This window comes from Cynara cardunculus (assembly GCF_001531365.2).
Source record: "Cynara cardunculus var. scolymus isolate 2C chromosome LG 3, CcrdV1, whole genome shotgun sequence".
Classification (NCBI taxonomy): domain Eukaryota; kingdom Viridiplantae; phylum Streptophyta; class Magnoliopsida; order Asterales; family Asteraceae; genus Cynara; species Cynara cardunculus.
The window spans coordinates 4,791,883-4,812,244 of record NC_037530.1 but is presented as its reverse complement, the minus strand read 5'-3'; the positions used below and the strand labels follow the sequence as shown (position 1 = coordinate 4,812,244).

Below are 20,362 nucleotides of genomic sequence, written 5' to 3'. Positions count from 1 at the left end.
CATTTTCACCACTTCCCAAACTAGGTTTTCTCCGAGAATTTAGTATTGTTCGAGATTGTTTATAAAAATAACTTATTTATTTATTTTGATGTGACATTGGTAATAAGCATTTTTTAATGTTTGGATAAATAATTTATATTGGTGTCAAACCGGTAATAAAAAGTTTTTGAATAAGTTAAATCATTCTGACTTATAATAAGTTGATAAATACTTTTGTAGAAAATTATAAGTTGTTTCAAATAAGCAATCTAAAACACCCTTCTACTCTACTATAAAAAAGCTTTTAAATTATATCCCTAATAATGATTAAACTTTTTTTATTATTACCATAATTTGGTGTTAAAATACATTATGTATATACGTACTCTTAGAGTTGTGCATAGTCCATGGTTTCGAGTTTGGGTCCAAGTCTTTAAAACCCGTTATTAAGTTAGATTTGTATCAACTCAATCCATCCTAAAAAAAATTGTAATCCAACCTAAACGAGGTTGTAAGGGTTGGGTTGGTTGGGTTAAAGACATTTGAATGACCCATTCCAATTTTTACGGTTTGGAAAATCTCAATTCAAACCACAGTACAATCCAATCTAATCCAGACTGTATGGGTTGGGTTAAACAATTTAGTGAAATCAAAATGAGAGAATACAAATAAAACCAACAATTACATAAGAAATATTTAAAGATATTTGCGTGAGACTTTCTATTAAAGCTAACTAGATATACTGATTAAGTAATTAACAATCATATTATATCCATTTTAATAGAAAAACCTAGGGTTCATTGAGTTGGGTTGGGTTCAAATGATCATAACCCATATCCAACCCAATATTTACAATTTTAATATTTTTCAACTCGATTAGATACTAGATGGCTTTGAATTAAGTTAATTGGGTTGGTTAAGTTTCTCGGGTTTTTTTTATGCATTTCTAATTATAATGTAAAAATGAACTCGATTGTGACTTTAATGTTGGACCGGGCTTTTCTGATACTTGCCTTTTTTAGTCTAGCATTTTAACTGCAACGATTTAATAATTACACCAATTAAATTAATTCAAAATTATTAAAAAATAAATACAAATTATCTAAAATATTAAAATCATTAGGATTTGAAATTTTTTATGTTTTTTTATTTTATCTGTTTGAGTTGGCTTAGGGGGTGTTTGAGATTGCTTATAAAAACAAGTTATTGACTTATTCCGGTTTGACACCGGTGATAAACATTTTTAAGTGTTTGGATAAACATCTTATACCGGTACCAAATCGGTAATAAGAAGTTTTTAAAGAAGTTAAACCATATTGACTTATAATAAGTTGATAAAGACTTTTGTAGAAAAACATAAGCAAATCCCAAACACCCCCTTAGAATGTTTAACTTTTGTCTTTTAATTATATATTGGTTTCTTACTTCATACTTGACTATTCTTAGGCTTTGTCTATTTTATCTTCTAAGGAGATTTTCTAAGTCCTCATCTATGGCGTTTAAAGTTGTGAATATGTTTTTTTTCCGTTCTTCAATACGTCATCTTCGATTTTAAGAAAAACTGTTCTTCAATGACTCTTTGTCTTGAATTCTGCCGTTGCTGTTGTAGTAATCTTTGAAACACATATTTATTCCCATCGGTTTTTCTAGAAGATAGTGACATCCAATTGTTTAGAATCTTGCCACTGAAAAGATTGATTCCAAAGCAGCAATGCTAGCTTGGACCATTAGTAAACATCGAGCCATTACGGAATTGTGATTGGTGTTTCCTCCACCACTGCAAAATATCGATTCTCTAAATTCATTTTAGCATAAGCAAAAAAGAAAAAAAAATAGTGGTTATGTACATACTTATAATTCACTTAAATTTAAACTTAGGGGCTGTTTATTAAACGCTTACTCGGGTAAGTGAACACCAAGTCACATTACCTTACTGGATGAATATGGTAAGTACCAAGAATCTTATTCGGTAAGAGCGAGGCACTGATCATGAGTCTTACCCTGTAAGTGAGGGGGACGACTCTTACCACGGTAAGAGCTTACCGGGTAAATTGTTGCATACGATACCGTTTTGGTGAACAAAAATTTTACCCGGTAAGCAAATAATAGTGTTAAATTTTACCGGTAAACGTTTATCGAGTAAGCATTTGGTAAACGACCCATTTACTAAATTTAATATATTATGGTATATGTATAAAGATGGGGTAATTCGGTACAACATTTTAGTAATTTAGCTCTCGTGTCATGTAATGCATGCATCGTTACATAATTAAATTAATAAATTTATAAGTTTGTAGTTATTATTAATAACCGTAGAATTGATAAACTAAATGATGAATAGTATGCATGTGATAAAAGATTCGTAAAATCATAAAAACATTATACAAATTATATGATTCCCACCCAATCAGATTCGCATGTTTTTCTCATGATTTATGTGATAAAAAGTCAAAATTGGTTCTATTTTACGTAACAAATGTTCAAGCATTTTATATGTCGATTTCCAACGAATTGGCATAAAACTCCCTTTTTAAAGCTAAAAACCCTTTTTTACTAAATTTAATATATTATTGTGTCTTGGCATAAAACTCAAAATCAGCCTTGAAAAAATAGTTGTTCTAATTGGGCTTTTTGGCCTGGGCTTAGACTGGGCTTATTAGGATTGTGTTTTTATGGGTCGGGTTTTTTTTGTGCTCTATGCATAATTAATTGTGAACCACAAGAGTTGTGTCTGATTGGTTTGAGCTTGGCTCCAAAGGTCAAAAGTATCAAGAGGTATCAAGTTCAAATCCAAGGAGAAATAAAAATCCCCTTGTGGCCACGGATGTTCAAATGCGGTGTTTTGCGTTATCTGCAAAACAGGTGGTCGTTCTGGGATTAGTCGGCTCGCATAGCGGGTTGGATATCCAGGTTAATTAAAAAAAAAAAACAAAATTCTCATACTTTATCTCATTCGTCTTCAACTTCCAAGTCCCGAACACCTATATCATCTCGTCTTCTCTTATGTATGGGGACCCTCCCATACTTTATCTTCGATATGGATATTATGTAGTTTTTGTGAATGATTTTACTTAATTTTTCTAGTTGCTTCATTTACAAATATAATCATATGTTCTACCTACCTTCTTAGCATTTCACAAGCAAATAGAAAATTTGTTCAATTATCGTATCAAGTATTTCCAATCAGATTGATAACCCAACTAAAAGGATATAATCATTATCAATAACCGAAGCCGGTAGTGTTATTATTTCTTTATGGGTGACTTGGTAGGGCATAATTGCTTCTCTAAGGCTTGTCATAACCCACTCTCTAAAAGTCTCCAGAAGCGAGCCCAAAAGGAATGTTGTGTCATTACCCCAACAACATATCATCTGAATATCAGGTTGAGTTTCCTCCACTGAGCCCTTTTGAGCCTTGAAGCATCCCATGTTCATACAACTTTCTAAGCCATTTTACAACTTGTTTATCGACAGACCCTTTATAATTTTATATATGGCACCTAATGATGTGATTGGAATTTGAAAGATTAACTATCGAGTAACCATTTGTGACGGAAAAAATGGGGAACATTCTAGCTAGGAATTGGAATATGAATATAGAATATCAAGATGCTAACTAAATTTGGTTTGGTGTTATGTCACAATATTCTTGTTACCAATAATTAAATACGTAACTTTATCTAACATTTTGATTCTATTTCGTCGTTGAAAATTTGAAACTGCAACTAGTATTTTGTCCAACATTCTAGGAATTGTGGTTTGCTAAAGACTGTGCTTGTGACATTTAGTTTTCTTGGAGTCAGGGGCTACTTACTAAACGTTTACTTGATAAGTGCTTACTGAATAAATTTTCTTATCGGATGAACATGACAAGGGCCAAGAATCTTACCGGGTAAAAGCGATGAGAATGATGGAGATTCTTACCCGGTAAATGAATATTACGACGTTTACCCAGGTAAGCGCTTACCTAGTAAGTTGTTGTATTTAATACGTTTTGGTGTACTAAAATTTTACTCATCAAAATATTATAGTGTTGACTTCTATAGATAAGCACTTACCGGGTAAGCATTTAGGGAAAAAACGCTTACAAATATTTTAAAATAATTTATATTTTAAGTTATTATTGTATTAAAAAACAAACACAAAATACGAATTTCAGTATTTTCATTTCAGAACAATTATCGTTTTCTTTTGTACAACTACAACATGTTTTGACTTAACTCACAAAATTTGTTTTCTTCAAAAGAAAGAAAAATAAAAGGATAATAGAGCGAGTCAATAAGGCGTAATGTGAGTTGTCCGAGTCTCGTAGCTCGCCAAACATGAGTCTGAGTTAACTCGGAAAAGCTTGACCAAATCCCCACACATTTGCCTGATGCTGCCGGAGCAATTGCTCTGCATCACCAACAACACCTTCGTCAAACCGTTGTTCCTCATCGCCGCTTCCAGAGCACTACGATCTCTCCACATGTAACAAACGCTCCATATCATTACGATTCCGAGCTCCGTCGTCGCCGTTGAAACCTTTATCAGCCGCTGAACGACGGCCGTCACACATTTCTCGTCCTCTGATATCGCTGTCCGTCCCTCCCTGCACGTCGATACCATCTGCAGTACCTTCATAGCTTTTTCCATCATTCCAACAGGATTTTCAGAATCGGACAGGATCCTTGCTGCTGTCCTCACTATCCCCAGCCGGACCAGCTCCTTTTTTACCTGCCTGGAAGTGGAAATCGCGATAAGAGCTGCTAATCCGACGTCAATAGCCGTCCAATCGGTAAGGGTGTTCGTAAAATGATACAGCTCGTTCAATAAGCCTTTTTGGTCAGCGATTACTCGTCGAGATTCGTTATCGAACACGGCGAGTGATTCCAAAACCCTAGCGGCTCTAATTCTAGCATCTAAGCTGCCTTTTTGAAGAACAATATTGAACGGCGAAAAGAAAGCATCATCGAGATTAAATTTCTTTAATCGGTCTTTGACTCCTTTGATAGATAGAATCAGATCCAAAGCGGTAACCACTAATTCGACGACTTCAACTTCATCACTGTGTTTCAGAATCCTCACCATCATTGGAACGAATCCGTCCAAATTCGCCAAGGATTCTCTACCTTCCTCAGACAACTTCGCCAATTCAACAATCCTCAACAATGCACCTAAGGAAAGGTTTTCCGTTTCTCCGTTACTGATCAATTTTGTAATATAGTCAATGGCTATGGGATTGTTGAAGATGGCGTGTGATTCAGGACAGAGGAGAGAGGAATCAGACCAGACGCGAATGAGGCGGCGAAGGGTGAGGTTTGGGACGACGTCGGTGGAATGAAGGACTTGCATGGTTGCCGGACAGGTGTTGTGGCCGGAATCTAGCCAATTTTGGATGCTGGTGCGGTCGTAAGTGACGCCGGTGCAGAGGCTGACAGGAGATTTCATAACGTCCATGGATATTGGGCACTTGAAGAAGCTGGGTACACTCAGGTATAACTCCTTCATCTTTTCTCTCACCATTTCTGTTACTTTTTTTATTCTATAGGAATCAATCGTCTTTTTCCGTCGAGAGAATTGGGGGGTTTTGAAGGAATTTGGAGAGAGAGTCAAAGAGATGATGTGACGTCGTTTACTCAATTGTGCTACTATATTTGGTAATTTTTTAGTTTGTGAAATGAAAAGTTATTCTTCATTTAAGCCAAAATAAATTTTTCGTGATCCCTAAATAGATAAGTTCTTCGTCTAACAAAAATAGAGAGTTTGTTTTAAATACAATACATCATGTTTTTACAATCAATGCAACCTAATAAATTAAGATATTTATAAAAATTATCATAATTCATTTATTATGGTTTAAATATTTATGGAAGATGAATATAGTTAATTAATTATGATCAATACAAGAAAAAAATCTATAAAATCACATATTAATAAAATGAAATGGACGGTTAAGATTGAGTTGTATTGGTTGCACAAATGTCAAGGGCTGTATAATAACCAACCTCTCTCTCTCTCTCTCTCTATATATATATATATATATATATATACTATAAGAGTAATCGCGCAATACAACGAGATATATCTTGATTTTAATATTTCATTTTATTCTTTATTTCGGTCGATGTTATAGTATAATCTAATGTGATTTTGAAAAAAATGATGATGTTTTTATTTTTGAATAAAATATAAATTTGACAAAAATATATCGATATTAGTATCAAATTAACTATTTAAAATTCCTACTTTTTGTGTAAATTTTTAATTCAATTTTTTTTGTTATAATTTAATTTAGGTTCAATAACGAAGTAATTTATATTTGGTTTAATAATATAATTTTCTTATAAAGATAATAATTAATTATTTTGTTAGAACTCGATAATTATCCTAATTATATTTTAGATTTTTTATATTTTAAAATGAGATGTTTATCCTCTATTTGATAAATTGTACTTATGCATAATTTACTTGTAATCTTGAATTTTAAGTAATATGCATCAATATACAATATTTTATGCATAAAAAATGGTTTTTAAAAGTTTTTATCAAATGTTTTATAATATAGTATAGATATTTACAATTTAATAATTGTTATTTAATATTCAATTATAATAAAGTAAAAACAGTTTATATAAATTAATTTCATATTTTTCAAAAGTTGTTTTACTACATCTCATTATAACAATGTTTTTAAATGGGCAAATTGCATGAAAATATAGCGTAGTTTGAATTGATTTTTATTTTAAGTAACGTATTTTTAAAATCTTTATTTTTGAAAATATTTAAGTAACCAATGTAACCGATTTAAGTATTAACCGGTTTACCAATGCTAATGTGGCATCCAACTCAATATTATTAACTGACATCACTAGTCACGTCAGTTAATAATATTGAGTTGGATGTCACATAACATTAATAACCGACTAAAGGTTAAACCGGTTACCTAAATACTTAAATATTTTTGATAAATAAAAAGTAGATACATTTTAAAATAGAAAAATAATAGCTAGGCATTTAGATAATAAATTAGTTAGGTTCCATGTATATTGCATGTGATATTTAATTGGTCATAAATTGAAGCACAGGAAGAGACAATAGCAACTGTAAAGCCTTTCCGAATGAAGGTCAGTCGTACTTCCATCCCATCTTTACTCACCCACTCCTACGCCTACGGTATGTGAGTCCGTGCAAAACTAAATGGTGCAACACGTGAAGAAAAGTGATATATCTGGTCCCTTTTTTAATCTGATTCGTAAAATGTTTTTGGATGAAATGAAATATGTTAAAGTAATTTAATTTTGAAGAAATTATAATAAAATATTGTCAGGTTTGATCATCTATTTGGTTGACAGACGTTGAAATGAAATCTGTTAAGAAATTGGAATATGTCTATTTGGTTCACAAAATGTAGTTATGGAATTGAAATAAAATATCGATAAATGACCAAAATGCCATTTTTTGAATTTTTTTTAAACTAAAAATATTTTAATAAAATAAATATTTAATATCTATTACAATATAAAATACACAAGCCAGATATAACCATAAGTCAAACGACGTCACTAAATCAACGGAGGTCGGCGGTGGTTCAGATCGGTGGTGGTCGATGGTGGTTCAGATCGACGGTGGTCGAAGGTGGTCGACGATGGTCATATTGGGTTTTATGAGATTAATGTATATTAGGTTAAGGGCCTATTTGATATTATGAAAATAAAGAATTTCATTCATTTATTTGTGAAATTTATAGGATTTTGAAGATTTTTTTCGCAAAAAGAAATGAATCAAACGAGGAGATGAAATTTGGTCAATGAAATTTAACATTCCAATTTCATGGGAATCAAACACCCCCTTAGTCTAAAAATAGATGTTCACAGTAAAAATGACTTACATATTTAAGTATGTATAATTAGTACATTTTTAATTAAAATAATTAAATGTCAATTTTATCTTAGGTAATAGATAGAGAAGGTAGAATGGAAAAGTGAAAACTTAATTTTGAAAGTAGATACTTATTTTGAAACAAATTAAAATAGAAATGTGGACATTTAATTTGGATCAAATGAAGTACAATTTTGTATTTCAAATCGAGCCATTAAAATACAATGAAAAAGGTTTGTTTTATTATTAATGTTACAAGATAGAGGAAATATTCATTCAAACGTTGTTGCTTGTTACGTATGAAAAAAAATTGTTAATTTACTCGATATCTCGTCTTGTTAGTCTTTGTCACGTGGTTTTTATTTTATTCTTCATGTTGTCTCTGGCCTTTTTTTTTTAAATTGTCGTCACCCTTCTACTATTCTTCCTTTATCTCATCCTCGTCGTTAGAGATGGCCAAAAACCGGTCCCGGGCCGGTCCCAATCGGTCATCACCATTCTCATAACCGGCCATAACCGGTCCCGGTCCCGGTCGAAAATGATAGGACCCGTATAGGTACTTTATAACCGGTTATGGGCCGCCGGTCCCGGTCCCGGTCCCAACCGGCCCTTCATTAAAAAAATAAGATTTTTTTTAATGATATATATTTTTAATACATTATAAAATTTACAATTGGGTCACTCAAATACACTTTAAAAATGCGTTTTAATATAATTAAAATTACGTTTTCTTATAAAAATACATTATAAAATTATTTAAAAATACATTTATTTATAAAATTAATTGAATTTTCGGGCCGGGCAGGGCCGGTCCATAGTCGGTCCCATAACCGGTCCCGGTCCCACGAAACTACCAAAAACCTCAACCGGTCCCGGTTTTCGGTCCCATAACCGGTCCTTACCGGTCCTTACCGGTCCCGGGACGGTTCTTTGTCGGTCCCGGTCCCGGTCCTCCGGCGGTCCCGGGCCGGGACGGGCCCATTTGGCCATCTCTACTCGTCGTTGTCCATTGTCATATAAGTGTTGTTGGTATTGATAGTTGACGGAGCATTATGTTTTGAAAGATTTCTATTTGTTTGATTACTTTGTCCACGTCTTCCATTGTGGCCTCTAGTGTTTGTTTCGTTTTGTATCTTTGGATGTCATTTGAACAATCCTCAAGACACATACAACACTCTACCAACTCCATGCTGATAATTCGTGTCCTCTGAAATGAAATAATTTTGCCACAAAGAGAATATACCAATTCAACAAACACCATCTACCCGACCTCACCCCTACAACGGCGCTATTGTTCACTGTCACACCCGCCATGCACCCCCACCCCCATCCCCATCCCCATCCCCATCCCCATCCCAATCCCATACAACCATGCTAATACTGTCATTGTCACGTTTACCATCCCGGACCTGATCCCAATCATCCACCACCACACCACAACACTACTGCTGCAGTACGTCACAAGTGGCACCACCCATCACCTACACCACCATCGTACTTGCATTCCACCAAACAAACATGAAATCTAATTAATTTCATTTCAATTCCTACTGATTAAAAACATGGTCAGGCTTGTGGGATGTTTGGGATTGATTATAAAAAAAAACTTTGACTTATTCTGGTCTGGTACCGGTAATAAACACTTGTAACTGTTTGGATAAACAACTTATACCGGTGTCAAACCGATAATAAAAAGTTTTTGAAAAAATTAAACCCTTTTTACTTGTAATAATTTGATAAGTGATTTTATAGAAAAACATAAATTGTTTCAAATAAGCAATCTCAAACATCCGATATCAAATTTCATTCTAGTTCTGTAAAGTTAATTTAAACGGGTCATCATAAACGTGACAGCAGAGCTGAGCAGGGAAGAGGCGCAGAGAGAGTCTGGACAGCAGTGGCAACGAAAAGAGAGAAGAAAGAAGGGGAGAGTGTTGAACCATGGAGATATCTGGGCAGGCGACGATTGGAGAAGAAGAATATACGCCATTTGACTTCAATTTCTTTCTCGTTGTTTATTCATTTGGTAAATTCTATTTTGACTTTTAGCATGAGCAGCTAATTTTATTATTCTGGGTTTTAATTAGGGTTTGATTCAATGTAGACGAGAGACTGCATTTTGGTTGACTTTTTATCTCTGACTTGACGATTACCATTTTCAAACAATGATTGTCTGAATTGATTGTTCAAACAAGGGTTTGCCAACCTTGTTTGGGAGTTCGATCCAAATGACGAAAAATAACATGTTTGATTTCGATGTGGTTATCAAAACTATGTTATGAGATTGTATCATCCAATTTAAGTAAGCCGAGCTTATATGTTTACGATTGGAACCAGTTGCTGATTTAGAATTTAATTGAAGAGCTTGTTTGGATTATTAAAGATATATGAAAAAACGGTTCATTAGAGCTTGTTAACGACTATAATTTGATTTGGAAATTGATTTTAACTGTTACATCTTAACCATCTATGATCATTTGTTTTGAACTGAACCTGAAAATATTTCCGGTGTTTGAATCATTTATAATCTGCATTCTTAAGTCATCGCTGTTCATTTGTTATTTCTAGTAAAAATTCAACCCCCCTGTTTACCACTAATACAAAGCACTTTGTATTGGCTTGAATAGGTTTATAATTCGTTGGCATCGACAACCACCAGCTGCAGATATAGGAAAAGAGAGTTGTTTGTGTCCTCTTGACAAGCGATTCAGTTTATTTGGGCAGACGCTCTACCGTTCTTCAGCTTATGTAAGTTCAGGACTTTGTCAATAAATATTATTCTTATTTCTATATCATAGCTTCACTTTCTACTTATGTTTAATTGTGTGAATAGTATGTCGTCAATCTGCTGTAAATGTGATGGGATTTAAGGAATGAAGAAGGTTTGCTTTAGAAATAAACTTTGACTGATCAAATGCAATAATGGTAGATAGTTCTAATAAAAAGTTGGCAAAACATAATTATTTGGCTGTTATCACTTCTGTTTATTGTCATCCTTAGCTTTCGTTCCATTAAGTTCATTTAAGGAAATTCACTACAGCAGCTCGACAAAGATCGGGTACTTGTTCTTTGGCATCCGGACAAGTGTTGGCTGGACGGAGTCATCTTTCTCAAGAGCTTTCCACCTGCAAATAGGTCATATTTCAGTCTCAACTTTGTGTTGGTCATTCTCTTTTTCAAGTTTTTGGTATTTCTTGTGCTTTATGTGGTATCTTAACTCTAAAGTATCATATATAATTTGATCAACTTACTTGTATCTGCAGACAAGGTGATGAATGAAAATGGAGATTTCTAGCTTGGCCAGATTCATTCCAGGGCACATACGTGGTCCGTTACCAAACCCAAGGAAGCTGAAAGGTCTTAAGTGATCCTGAAATTATTAATTGAAAGCAAATTGCATGAGAAAATGCTACCAAGAAGTAGAAGAGTATGAAAATGGGATGAGCAAGCTATGCTTACATTAAATCTAGATGGATCAAATTTATGAGGGTCAGCAAAAACTTGTGGATCATGGTGAATAGACACTACATCCAAGTTCACGGACCAACCTTTCTTGATACTGTATCCTGAAGAGTTGAGAAAACATTGATTGTTCAATCTGTTGCATAATAGATTTGAGAATTCTTACGTACCATTGATCTCAAAGTCTTGTGCAGCTTTTCTGGAATACCAAGGTAAGATTGTTGCTCTTCGTAGAGTCTCGCTAACTACCTGAACAACATCGATGAAAGAATAGATTGTTTGACATCATAATCGTCTTACGGCTAACATTATTCGCAGGCACAAAAATGCGTACGTACTTTCGCTGTATAAGGCATGTTGTTAACTTCAGACCAGGTGAGACCTGATTCAAGTTTTCTCTTACTCCGGATTTCCATATGCTCCTCCTGATAATTTTACAGATTTTATCACTAAATTGATTTATAACAAGTTAATTAATTATATCATTTAAAGTATGAGTCTTACCCTGAGTTTATCCAAGGCTGCGGGATTTTCTTCCAGGAATTTAATGAGCCATGTAAGGGCAGCAGTTGTTGTGTCATGACCCGCGATTAGCAGTGTTAATATGTTGTCCTTCATTTGTGCATCCGTCAGTTTTTCATCGTCGTCTTTCCCTTCTTTGCTATGCTTCTTAATCAACGACCCTAAGAAATCTTGTTGGAAGTCATTTCCATTTCTTCGTCTTGCTATGATCGTGTCTAACATCTCAAACATCCTATCGCGAGCCTGATAACATTATATGATCTGGCATCAGAACAGATCGTTACATGGTTCAAAATTTGAAGGACTATGTGTTTTAGTTACCTTCATACCACGGTAGAAGGCAGTCCCTGGAACGTTAAAGGGCAAGGATGCAAAGGAGGATGAAATTATTTTAAAATTGTCTCGGAATTTTTCTTGTTCCTCCCCAGTAGGCTCTAAGCTCATTATCATGTTGCCGATAACCTTCAAGGTGAACTGCAATTACAAAATGAATAAAACTAATTACGTTATAGAAACATAATTAATAAGCATATATATTTTTGATTATGTTAAAACTCAACTGTTGAAGCCTCTTCAAGAACCAGGACTTTTTGTCCTGGCCACTTATCAAATGTTTCAACTGCCAGAGTGTTGATGAACTGGAAATATTTCTTGAGGCCGTCAATGGAGAGGGGTTCAGCAATAAGACGTCTGAGGCGCTTGTGGTCTTCACCGTTCTGCTGAAGCAAACTATTGGGGCCCAACACCTTCTGACCGGTGTAGAACAGGTTCAAGCTAACCATCCCATCTTTTCCTGTTAATAACATCTTACTTGCTTCCCTACCAGTCGTAAACACCATATACCGTCCTAGAACATAGCTCTTAAACACTTTTCCGTATCTACGTTTAATTAATTGGTATCAGCAAGCAACAAATTTCAATTGCAATTGATATGAGATTGATTACCTTTGTTGCCTTTTGTTCATGAAACTGAAAATACCAGCAGGACTTGAAAATTCAGATATGAAGGACAAACTCTCTCCTACAAATGGCCAACCAAGGCTACCTGGGATGCCATCCATTTCCTTTGGGAAAGCACTTGCACGAAGCAAGGCCCGTGTTAGAATCAGCAGCAGCAGGACCAATCCAACACCCATCACCATTGCCATGCTCACCTCCATTTCTTTAGTTCCAAGGTATGGACTTCTTACTTCACATACATACATACATATATATATATATATATATATGATTATTTCAAGTGACTCACTTTACAATGTTGCCGTATCACGTCACTTTCAAGTAGATAACATTTCTCCTAGTTATGCACGAAACATTCACTTGGAAGTTTGTGTTTGTTCTGGGACGGACATCTGTTTGTTGTTTCGGCATTGCATCTATGCTTATTGCTATAAATCTCATCATCTATACTGAGCGTTACTGTCCTAGAGGTATGATAGAGCCCAGCTTCCTAAGAGGGTGAAAAGGTACAAAACGAGTATTTGCCATGTATAAATATTATATATTTAAAAAAATATTATGACAACACAAACACCTGTCGTCTCAGGCTGTTCACTTTCTCAAGTTCCTCACCGTCATCGATTGTATTGGGTTCTTCGATGCCAACCCCGATATCGTTAAGGCTTTTCGGCAACACCGACATCCTCGACTCTGTCACCCTCCCTAACGACGATATCCTTTCTCTAACAGATTGACATGGACCATATTTTATATATTTATGTGACAAAATACGTTTCAATTTTATGGTCTTCTAAGCTTAATAGAACCCTACTAAATTGATTATGCATCCCTTTTTGTTTCAGCACAAAAACCAAGGAAAAGAGCCAAAGAACAATGTGCTGGCGATCTTATCGGGGCCCTACTCGCAGCCAAGCTCGCCTAAGGTTCTGCCGAGTCCACTCCCAGCCATGGTCCACCGTGCTTCACTCTAAGATCCCAGCATCACTGGCTTGCCATGTGGTAAACGCCCTCAGGCCGTGTGGCATAGTTGTTGGAACACAAAACTCTAGTAAATCATCAAAATTTTAATTATGTAGTTGTTGGAGATGCTCTTATGGTTTTGATTTGGGTAAAGCTAAAAGGACAAGAATGTCCTTGTGAATCGTGTGAAGTGCATGTGAGGGGACTTAATCGGAGCAAATAAACATACATCATGGTGAAGGTCCAAAACGAAATGCACACAACAAGGGTTGATTTGTAATAAATAAAGTTCAGGAGGGACCAAATTCGTAATTTATTCAAAAAGTAAACATTCATATGACATATTTGGGGTATAGTTTAAGAAGTGAAATGTGAGTTTCTATGTTTGAGTCTGGCAATTGCTGAATGGTTTGGTGCAGAATGCTTAAGTAACTCTTATAATATAGTATAAAATGAAATATAATTGTGTGGTAATTGTGTACTCTAAAATTAAGGTTCTTAATGGTCAAGGGAGATCCATGATACAAAATCTTTCAGAGGGTTTTAGAACCATTAAGAGACAAATTTTTTTTTGCCAAACAAGATTCACCTCTTAACGATTCAGAGGTTATCTCTTAATGGAATTATTAAGAGGTAAACAAACAACCCCTTAGTTTTATACATTATAAATATCCTTTTTAATGACAAAAATATCCTAGATACGCCCTCATTCACTTTTTCTAGTGAAACCATCTTCTCTGTCGACATTCACCAAAAACCCTTCTTCCCTCGTTAGAACCATTCTTCTTCCTCCCCCGTCAACACTCACCTTCGGTAGCCTTTATGGGACTCATTGCTCGACGGGACTTGATGACTTGACGACATTGACAACACTTGACGAGTTATTGAAGGACTCAATGAGGTTTGATGTGTTTCAACGAAACTTGATGGGAGAGGGCTCGACTAGTTCGATGTGCTCGATAGATTTCTTGGTACATTCTAAAACCCATGAATATAATATTCCATTTTGTTCTAAGGATAAAAATCCTTGGAAAAGAAATTGCAATTGATCACGAAGAAGTGTTCCAATTGGAACATAAAATATTAAAACTTTTTTCAAATGAAAATATGAATGATATTAATAAAAATGTAGTTAATTGTGATCATACAAGAATATTACGAAATTGAAATGAAACGAGTAATATTGATTATATATTTTCTTATTGTTGCATACGATTTTCTGAATGGAAATGACGGCCCCGAAACATAATCTGTCATTGAGTATAAAAACAGACATGACCAGGTACAATGGAAAGACTTAAGAGGTTATTCAAGCTAAGGGGCTGTTTGGCAGTTGCTGAATGGTTTGGTGTATAATGATTAAGTGGTCAGAATGACTAAGAGACTTTCATAATATAATGCAAAATGAAATATAATTGTTTGATAATTGTTACAATGAAATTAAGGTACTGAATGGTTAAGGGATGTCTAAGATACAAAATTATTTAGAGGATTTTAGAACCATTAAGAAACAAATTTTTTGTTTTTTGTCAAACAAGATTCACCTCTTTATGATTCAGAAGCTGCCTGTTAATTAAACTATTAAGAGATAAACAAACAACCCCTAAATAAAATTCACTCAATATATGAAAGGTGTTTGGACATATTGTTACAGTTTATTTGTATGGATAATTTTACATATTGTTACAGTTTATTTGTATGGATAATTTTACAATGATATATATATATATATATATATATATGGTATATTTCAAATGCAACCATGTTCATTTGTACAACCAATGCAACTCAATTAATTAAGATATTTATAGAAATGATGAGAATTCATTTATTATGATTTAAATATTTATGAAAAATGACTAGAGTTCATTAATTGTGATCAATACTTTATATTAGGAAACAATCAAAACTTTTATGAAATCACATGTTTATCAACTTAAATGGACGGTTGAGATTGAGTTGTATTGGTTGTACAAATGTAAAGGGTTGCATAATAGCTTCTCTCTCTCTCTCTCTATATATATATGTATATATAATTTTCTAAAGGGTATAATGAAGCCTAAAGCATTAAGTGCAAAACCGAAGGAAATGTATTCAATCAAATTACAAAGATCTTTTATATGGGTAAAAATAAAGCATGTGCATTACTTGATTTGTATCCATAAATGGAGGTACCCCAATTTCTTGGCATTATTTGGAAACAAACATTTGTTGTCACATCTTCAACTCATATACTAAAATTATTGTACTACATGAAACTAGTGGAGAGTTTGTTCGGTTGAGATCAATCTGAGTGATACAACTCATTTTGACTTCATCCGAAATAGAGAGCGACAAAACTCTTTAACTTTAATCTACAAAGACACAACAATTTGTGTCATACAAATGAAAGAACAATACATTAAGGATGACAAGACAAAACATATACCTCCAAAATCTTCCCCCCTACACCGCACTCAAGATCTTGTAAAAGATAATCAGATTGATATTAAATATATACAGTCTACCAAAATCTGTTCTCGAAGTCAAATTTCTAGAAAAAAATTGTTCTCGATATCGGAATGCAACGTATTTAGAAGACGTAATGGTTTGTGGGTGTCAACATAAGGGGGAATCAACTACACGCTGCATTATTTTTCACTTGGCTAAATATCTTTCCCGTTAAGTTTTCTTTAACAAGTTTAACGGAATAGTACTTCAATATTGAAGCTTGATGTGAAAATTGTGATCCAAGTGGGAGTGTTGTGAATAATTGAAATGCATTAATTGTGGATGAACACATTTTCAACTCTCATGTTCAATCTACAACCAACTTGTTAGAATTATACTTCTTTATCCATGATAAATGAATATGATATCAAGTAGTATAAATACCTCCATAACTAAATTAAATATATGCCGGTAAATTATTGTAATTAGATTTAAATACAAGCCCAAAATAATTAATTACGAACTCCGCCATAAATCAGCCGGAAATAATATCAGAATAATTTTACCGGCGGAAGTCAATATAAGTTGACTTTTTTGTTGTCTCACGGAAATCCGCCTGTATATTTCCGGCGGATTTCGTCCGCTAAAAATACTCATTATTCTAGTAATGTAAGTTACCTCCATAATCATAATTCATTTACAACAAAATAGAAATATTTAATTGTGCTAAAGAATGGGAAAAAGAAAATGAAAATATAGAGCACTAAGTAATCATTTAGAAGAACAATAACACATATAATGGACCTATCCACCAATTCAAAAAATCACCAAACTTTTTATTTCTCTATTTTCCTAAAAAGTTAGCATGTAATAAAATCCCTGATTATAGATTGTCAATCTACTAGTTGGTTCATAGGTGGAATTGGAATCCATCAAATGAATTTGACTTTGAAGGAACTTGAATGGAATTTGACCATGCGTTTGGGGGTGAGGTGGTAGCGATGACAATGACTGTAGTAGCATAGTTTGTGGGGGTGGGTGGGTGGCAGCCTCCTTCCCGCCTCGCTCCCACCACCCACGTAGGTGGATGGCGCCAAGGGGGTGACCCCCTGAACCCCACTAGTCCTGCCTCGGCCCATCCCCACCCTACCCTCTCGCACCCACCATCACCAACCATGTGGGTGGGTGCACCCTCATCTCGCCCCCGCACCCTACTTCCACCGCCCTGTCTTGCCCATCCCCACCCGTCATTCTACCCCCTCTCGATACCCATCCCATCTCGCACCCCCTAAACCACGTTGCACTCCCACCTCCCCACTACCCTACCCCCTAAACAGGTTGTCGTCGCCACTAGCCCCACCTCGATACACATTTTGTTCAAAGTTTAAAATGGTATTTTTGTCATTTAAGCCGTCATTCAACATAAAAAAAAAAATCTTTTTTTGTTTTGTTTTTAGAACTATCCATTAAGCTAATTCCTTTTAAGGGGCCCTCTTCACGTACGTACCTTATAGCAATCGAGGCTCACGATTTTAATATGCGTTATTTTAGTAGGGCAGGCTACTTTCCATATCGAACATGTTTTTGTTCATTAATGATATATGATTCTTTAACATGTTAAAAACACCCCCTTAGAAACTCATCGTCCTCGATGAGATTTCCACACCATCTCAGTGGCATGACGATCAAATCTTATATCACTTTGTAACACCTCAGCCCAAAGAAATAAATTAGATCAGTAACTTCTAAATTAACTTAAAATCATGGTGTAAAATCGAAAATTATTGGTAGTCTACTTTTTAAAGGCAACTCTGAGCCACTGGCATGCATGTTCATCATATTTAACGTCAAACCATATATGAAATATACAAATATACCTATCTATCCATGTTTACAAAAAGAATCATTCATCACCATGTCTAATTAACCAATCAGCATGAAATGTTGTTGGATCCATAACTTATTGCTTCTAAGCTTGAATCCGATAAACTTGTCATCCATGGCCGCGGACCTCCGTGCTCCCCCTTCAGATTGTAAGCATAAGATCTTACATGATCCGACGTCCCACACCCTCCCGATCTCACCGTCCTTTCAAGAACCAACAGGCTCGAAAATGTCGAATAACTGTTCCCCACAAACACATCCGCTCTTAAACAAACTTCGTAATCGATTGCTGACTGAATCAGATATGGATGTTTCTTGTAAATCTCTACCACACCCAGTTTCTTCTTCTCAACCGGCTGCAGACCTTGGCTCCAACCGTCCAAGATCGAACCGTCTTCAAGAAGTGCATCGGCTACAGCAACGTAAACAACCATAGGCGTTTTCAGGCCCGGAATCTTGCTTACTCTAGTTGTGATCTCATCTTTACTACTACAAATGTCCGATACATTTGATCGTTGCTCTCGCTTCTTGCAATGTATCATCCAATCTTTTTCGATCCTCATATGGACTGCAATGTATGGAACTCGATCATTAGAAGAAACGGTATTTGATCCACTTCCCAACTCTCTTATCTTGGCTACAACTTTATCGGATTCTTTTGAGATTTCGTCTACTAGAACTAAGCACTTGAACACCTTGGCGTAATCTTTAACAGGCCAATGATCATGCCATAGAAACGGGTTCTTTCCAACTATTCGGACGGTTTCCGGTTCATCAACCGTGTTCTTGTTCAATTCTTTCAACTGATCAAGATCTCGCTTGACCGTCCATCGTCTACCGCTACCCTTTTGAACCACAATGATGTCACTTTGGTTATGGAGATCGGAATATCGACCCAGCTGGACAAACCCTTTACACAGTGAATTAAATTTCTCAAACTGAAACACCTTATCAAATGAAATGGGTTCTAATTGATCGATTTCTTTATAAAACAAAGATGCACTTAAGCTGGGCATAAGAAGGGTTCTGTTTAGCAATCTTGCAGTTAAACAAGCTCTTGCAAAAGCAATTTTTTGGTTGTTTAATCCCCAAACAATTTGGGGTACCTCTAAAAACTTCATTCTGAGATTCCCAGATTTCATTCCTGATAAACCCTGTTCATGGAGTTTAATCCCACCAAATTCGAAAGATTTGGGGAGTAAAAGGGTTCGAAATATGAACGCGATTGCAATCAAGAAGAAGGTTTTGGAGAGTAGAGAAGTCAAACGAAGCCCAAAGAATCTCAAATGCTTCAAATTCGATAAATCCATTTGAGATCCAAGAACAGTATGCAAACTCAGATATCCATTTCAGTTGAATTCAAACGACTGAAAATAACAGAGGCTCCAGCATAGATATTGACGAAAACAAGAAGCAGATGAATTTTGATTGAATTCAACAAATAAAAAAAACAATATCTCACCTGAACTCTATGCAGAAATTCAGATTCTTGATCGAAATTCAAATCAGGCAGATGATTGCATGCAGTCAATCAATCAAAATTCAAAATCCCCTTTGGCTCTATCAATCTCACACGCAGTCGAAAACACAGAGAAAAGGTTTTGGGGGTATGAAACTGTATCAGAATCGGTTGTGGGAATCGAATGAAAAGAATCAAAATCCCTAACCCCGTGAGCCAAAACTGGATAGAAATAAGAAAAAACGGATTCAATTGCATGCAATCAGCCTCTTTCCCTCTGACACACACACTGACACACACACAAAATAACAAACAGAGAGAGAAAGAGAGTAGAATTATGGAAACTTTGGGATTACTCTAATTTAAGAGGGGATAGTTGGATTAAAAAGAAAAGGATGAAAGAACAGAAGAGAAAGTGAAATGATGATCGATGATTTCAAATCAGAAACAAGAAATCAAAAAGGGGGTTTGGTTCATCCTCATCAATTCCTCTTGTTGACAAGACAATCAGAAGAGGGGATTCATCTTGGTTGGAAAGCAACCCAAATCCAGATCATAACCCACAAATTTGTATTCAACAGAAACCTAAAAAAGTGAATCGTCCCAAATTTTCTTTTGAAAAAGAAAAGGAAGGAAGGAACAATTTGGATGCTGTCTCCCAAAGTGGAAAAGAGTTGATATAAAAATTGGAAAATTCGATGATTATGAAATAAATAAGTGTTTTTTTTTTTAAATGATTATTTTTGTAATTTTGTTATTTAAATATATAAAAAGGTTCATAATTTAACGTGAAAATTGATTAAAAGAAAGGCGGTGAGTTCCATGATGCGTTTAAGAGTCTCATGT

At 35.0% G+C, this 20,362-nt stretch overlaps 3 protein-coding genes across 3 annotated transcripts; all 3 read right to left on the bottom strand.

Annotated features, from left to right (window-relative positions):
* Nucleotides 1-4,158: 4,158 nt before the first annotated feature.
* LOC112510253 (U-box domain-containing protein 28-like) lies at nt 4,159-5,484 on the bottom strand. The gene has a single exon (XM_025115594.1). It carries the CDS (start codon nt 5,482-5,484, stop codon nt 4,255-4,257), a length of 1,230 nt encoding a protein of 409 aa, XP_024971362.1. The 3' UTR covers nt 4,159-4,254.
* A 5,289-nt stretch (nt 5,485-10,773) lies between these two features.
* LOC112508657 (abscisic acid 8'-hydroxylase 3-like) lies at nt 10,774-13,028 on the bottom strand. The gene is made up of 9 exons (XM_025113345.1): nt 12,769-13,028; nt 12,384-12,702; nt 12,145-12,297; nt 11,806-12,066; nt 11,640-11,726; nt 11,472-11,550; nt 11,299-11,405; nt 11,091-11,209; nt 10,774-10,964 (listed from the first exon to the last, which is right to left on the bottom strand). Exons 1-9 carry the CDS (start codon nt 13,026-13,028, stop codon nt 10,874-10,876), a joined length of 1,476 nt encoding a protein of 491 aa, XP_024969113.1. The 3' UTR covers nt 10,774-10,873.
* Nucleotides 13,029-18,044: 5,016 nt separating this feature from the next.
* LOC112509634 (O-fucosyltransferase 23) lies at nt 18,045-20,131 on the bottom strand. Its single transcript, XM_025114699.1, has one exon. It carries the CDS (start codon nt 19,365-19,367, stop codon nt 18,105-18,107), a length of 1,263 nt encoding a protein of 420 aa, XP_024970467.1. The 5' UTR covers nt 19,368-20,131; the 3' UTR covers nt 18,045-18,104.
* Nucleotides 20,132-20,362: the final 231 nt, after the last annotated feature.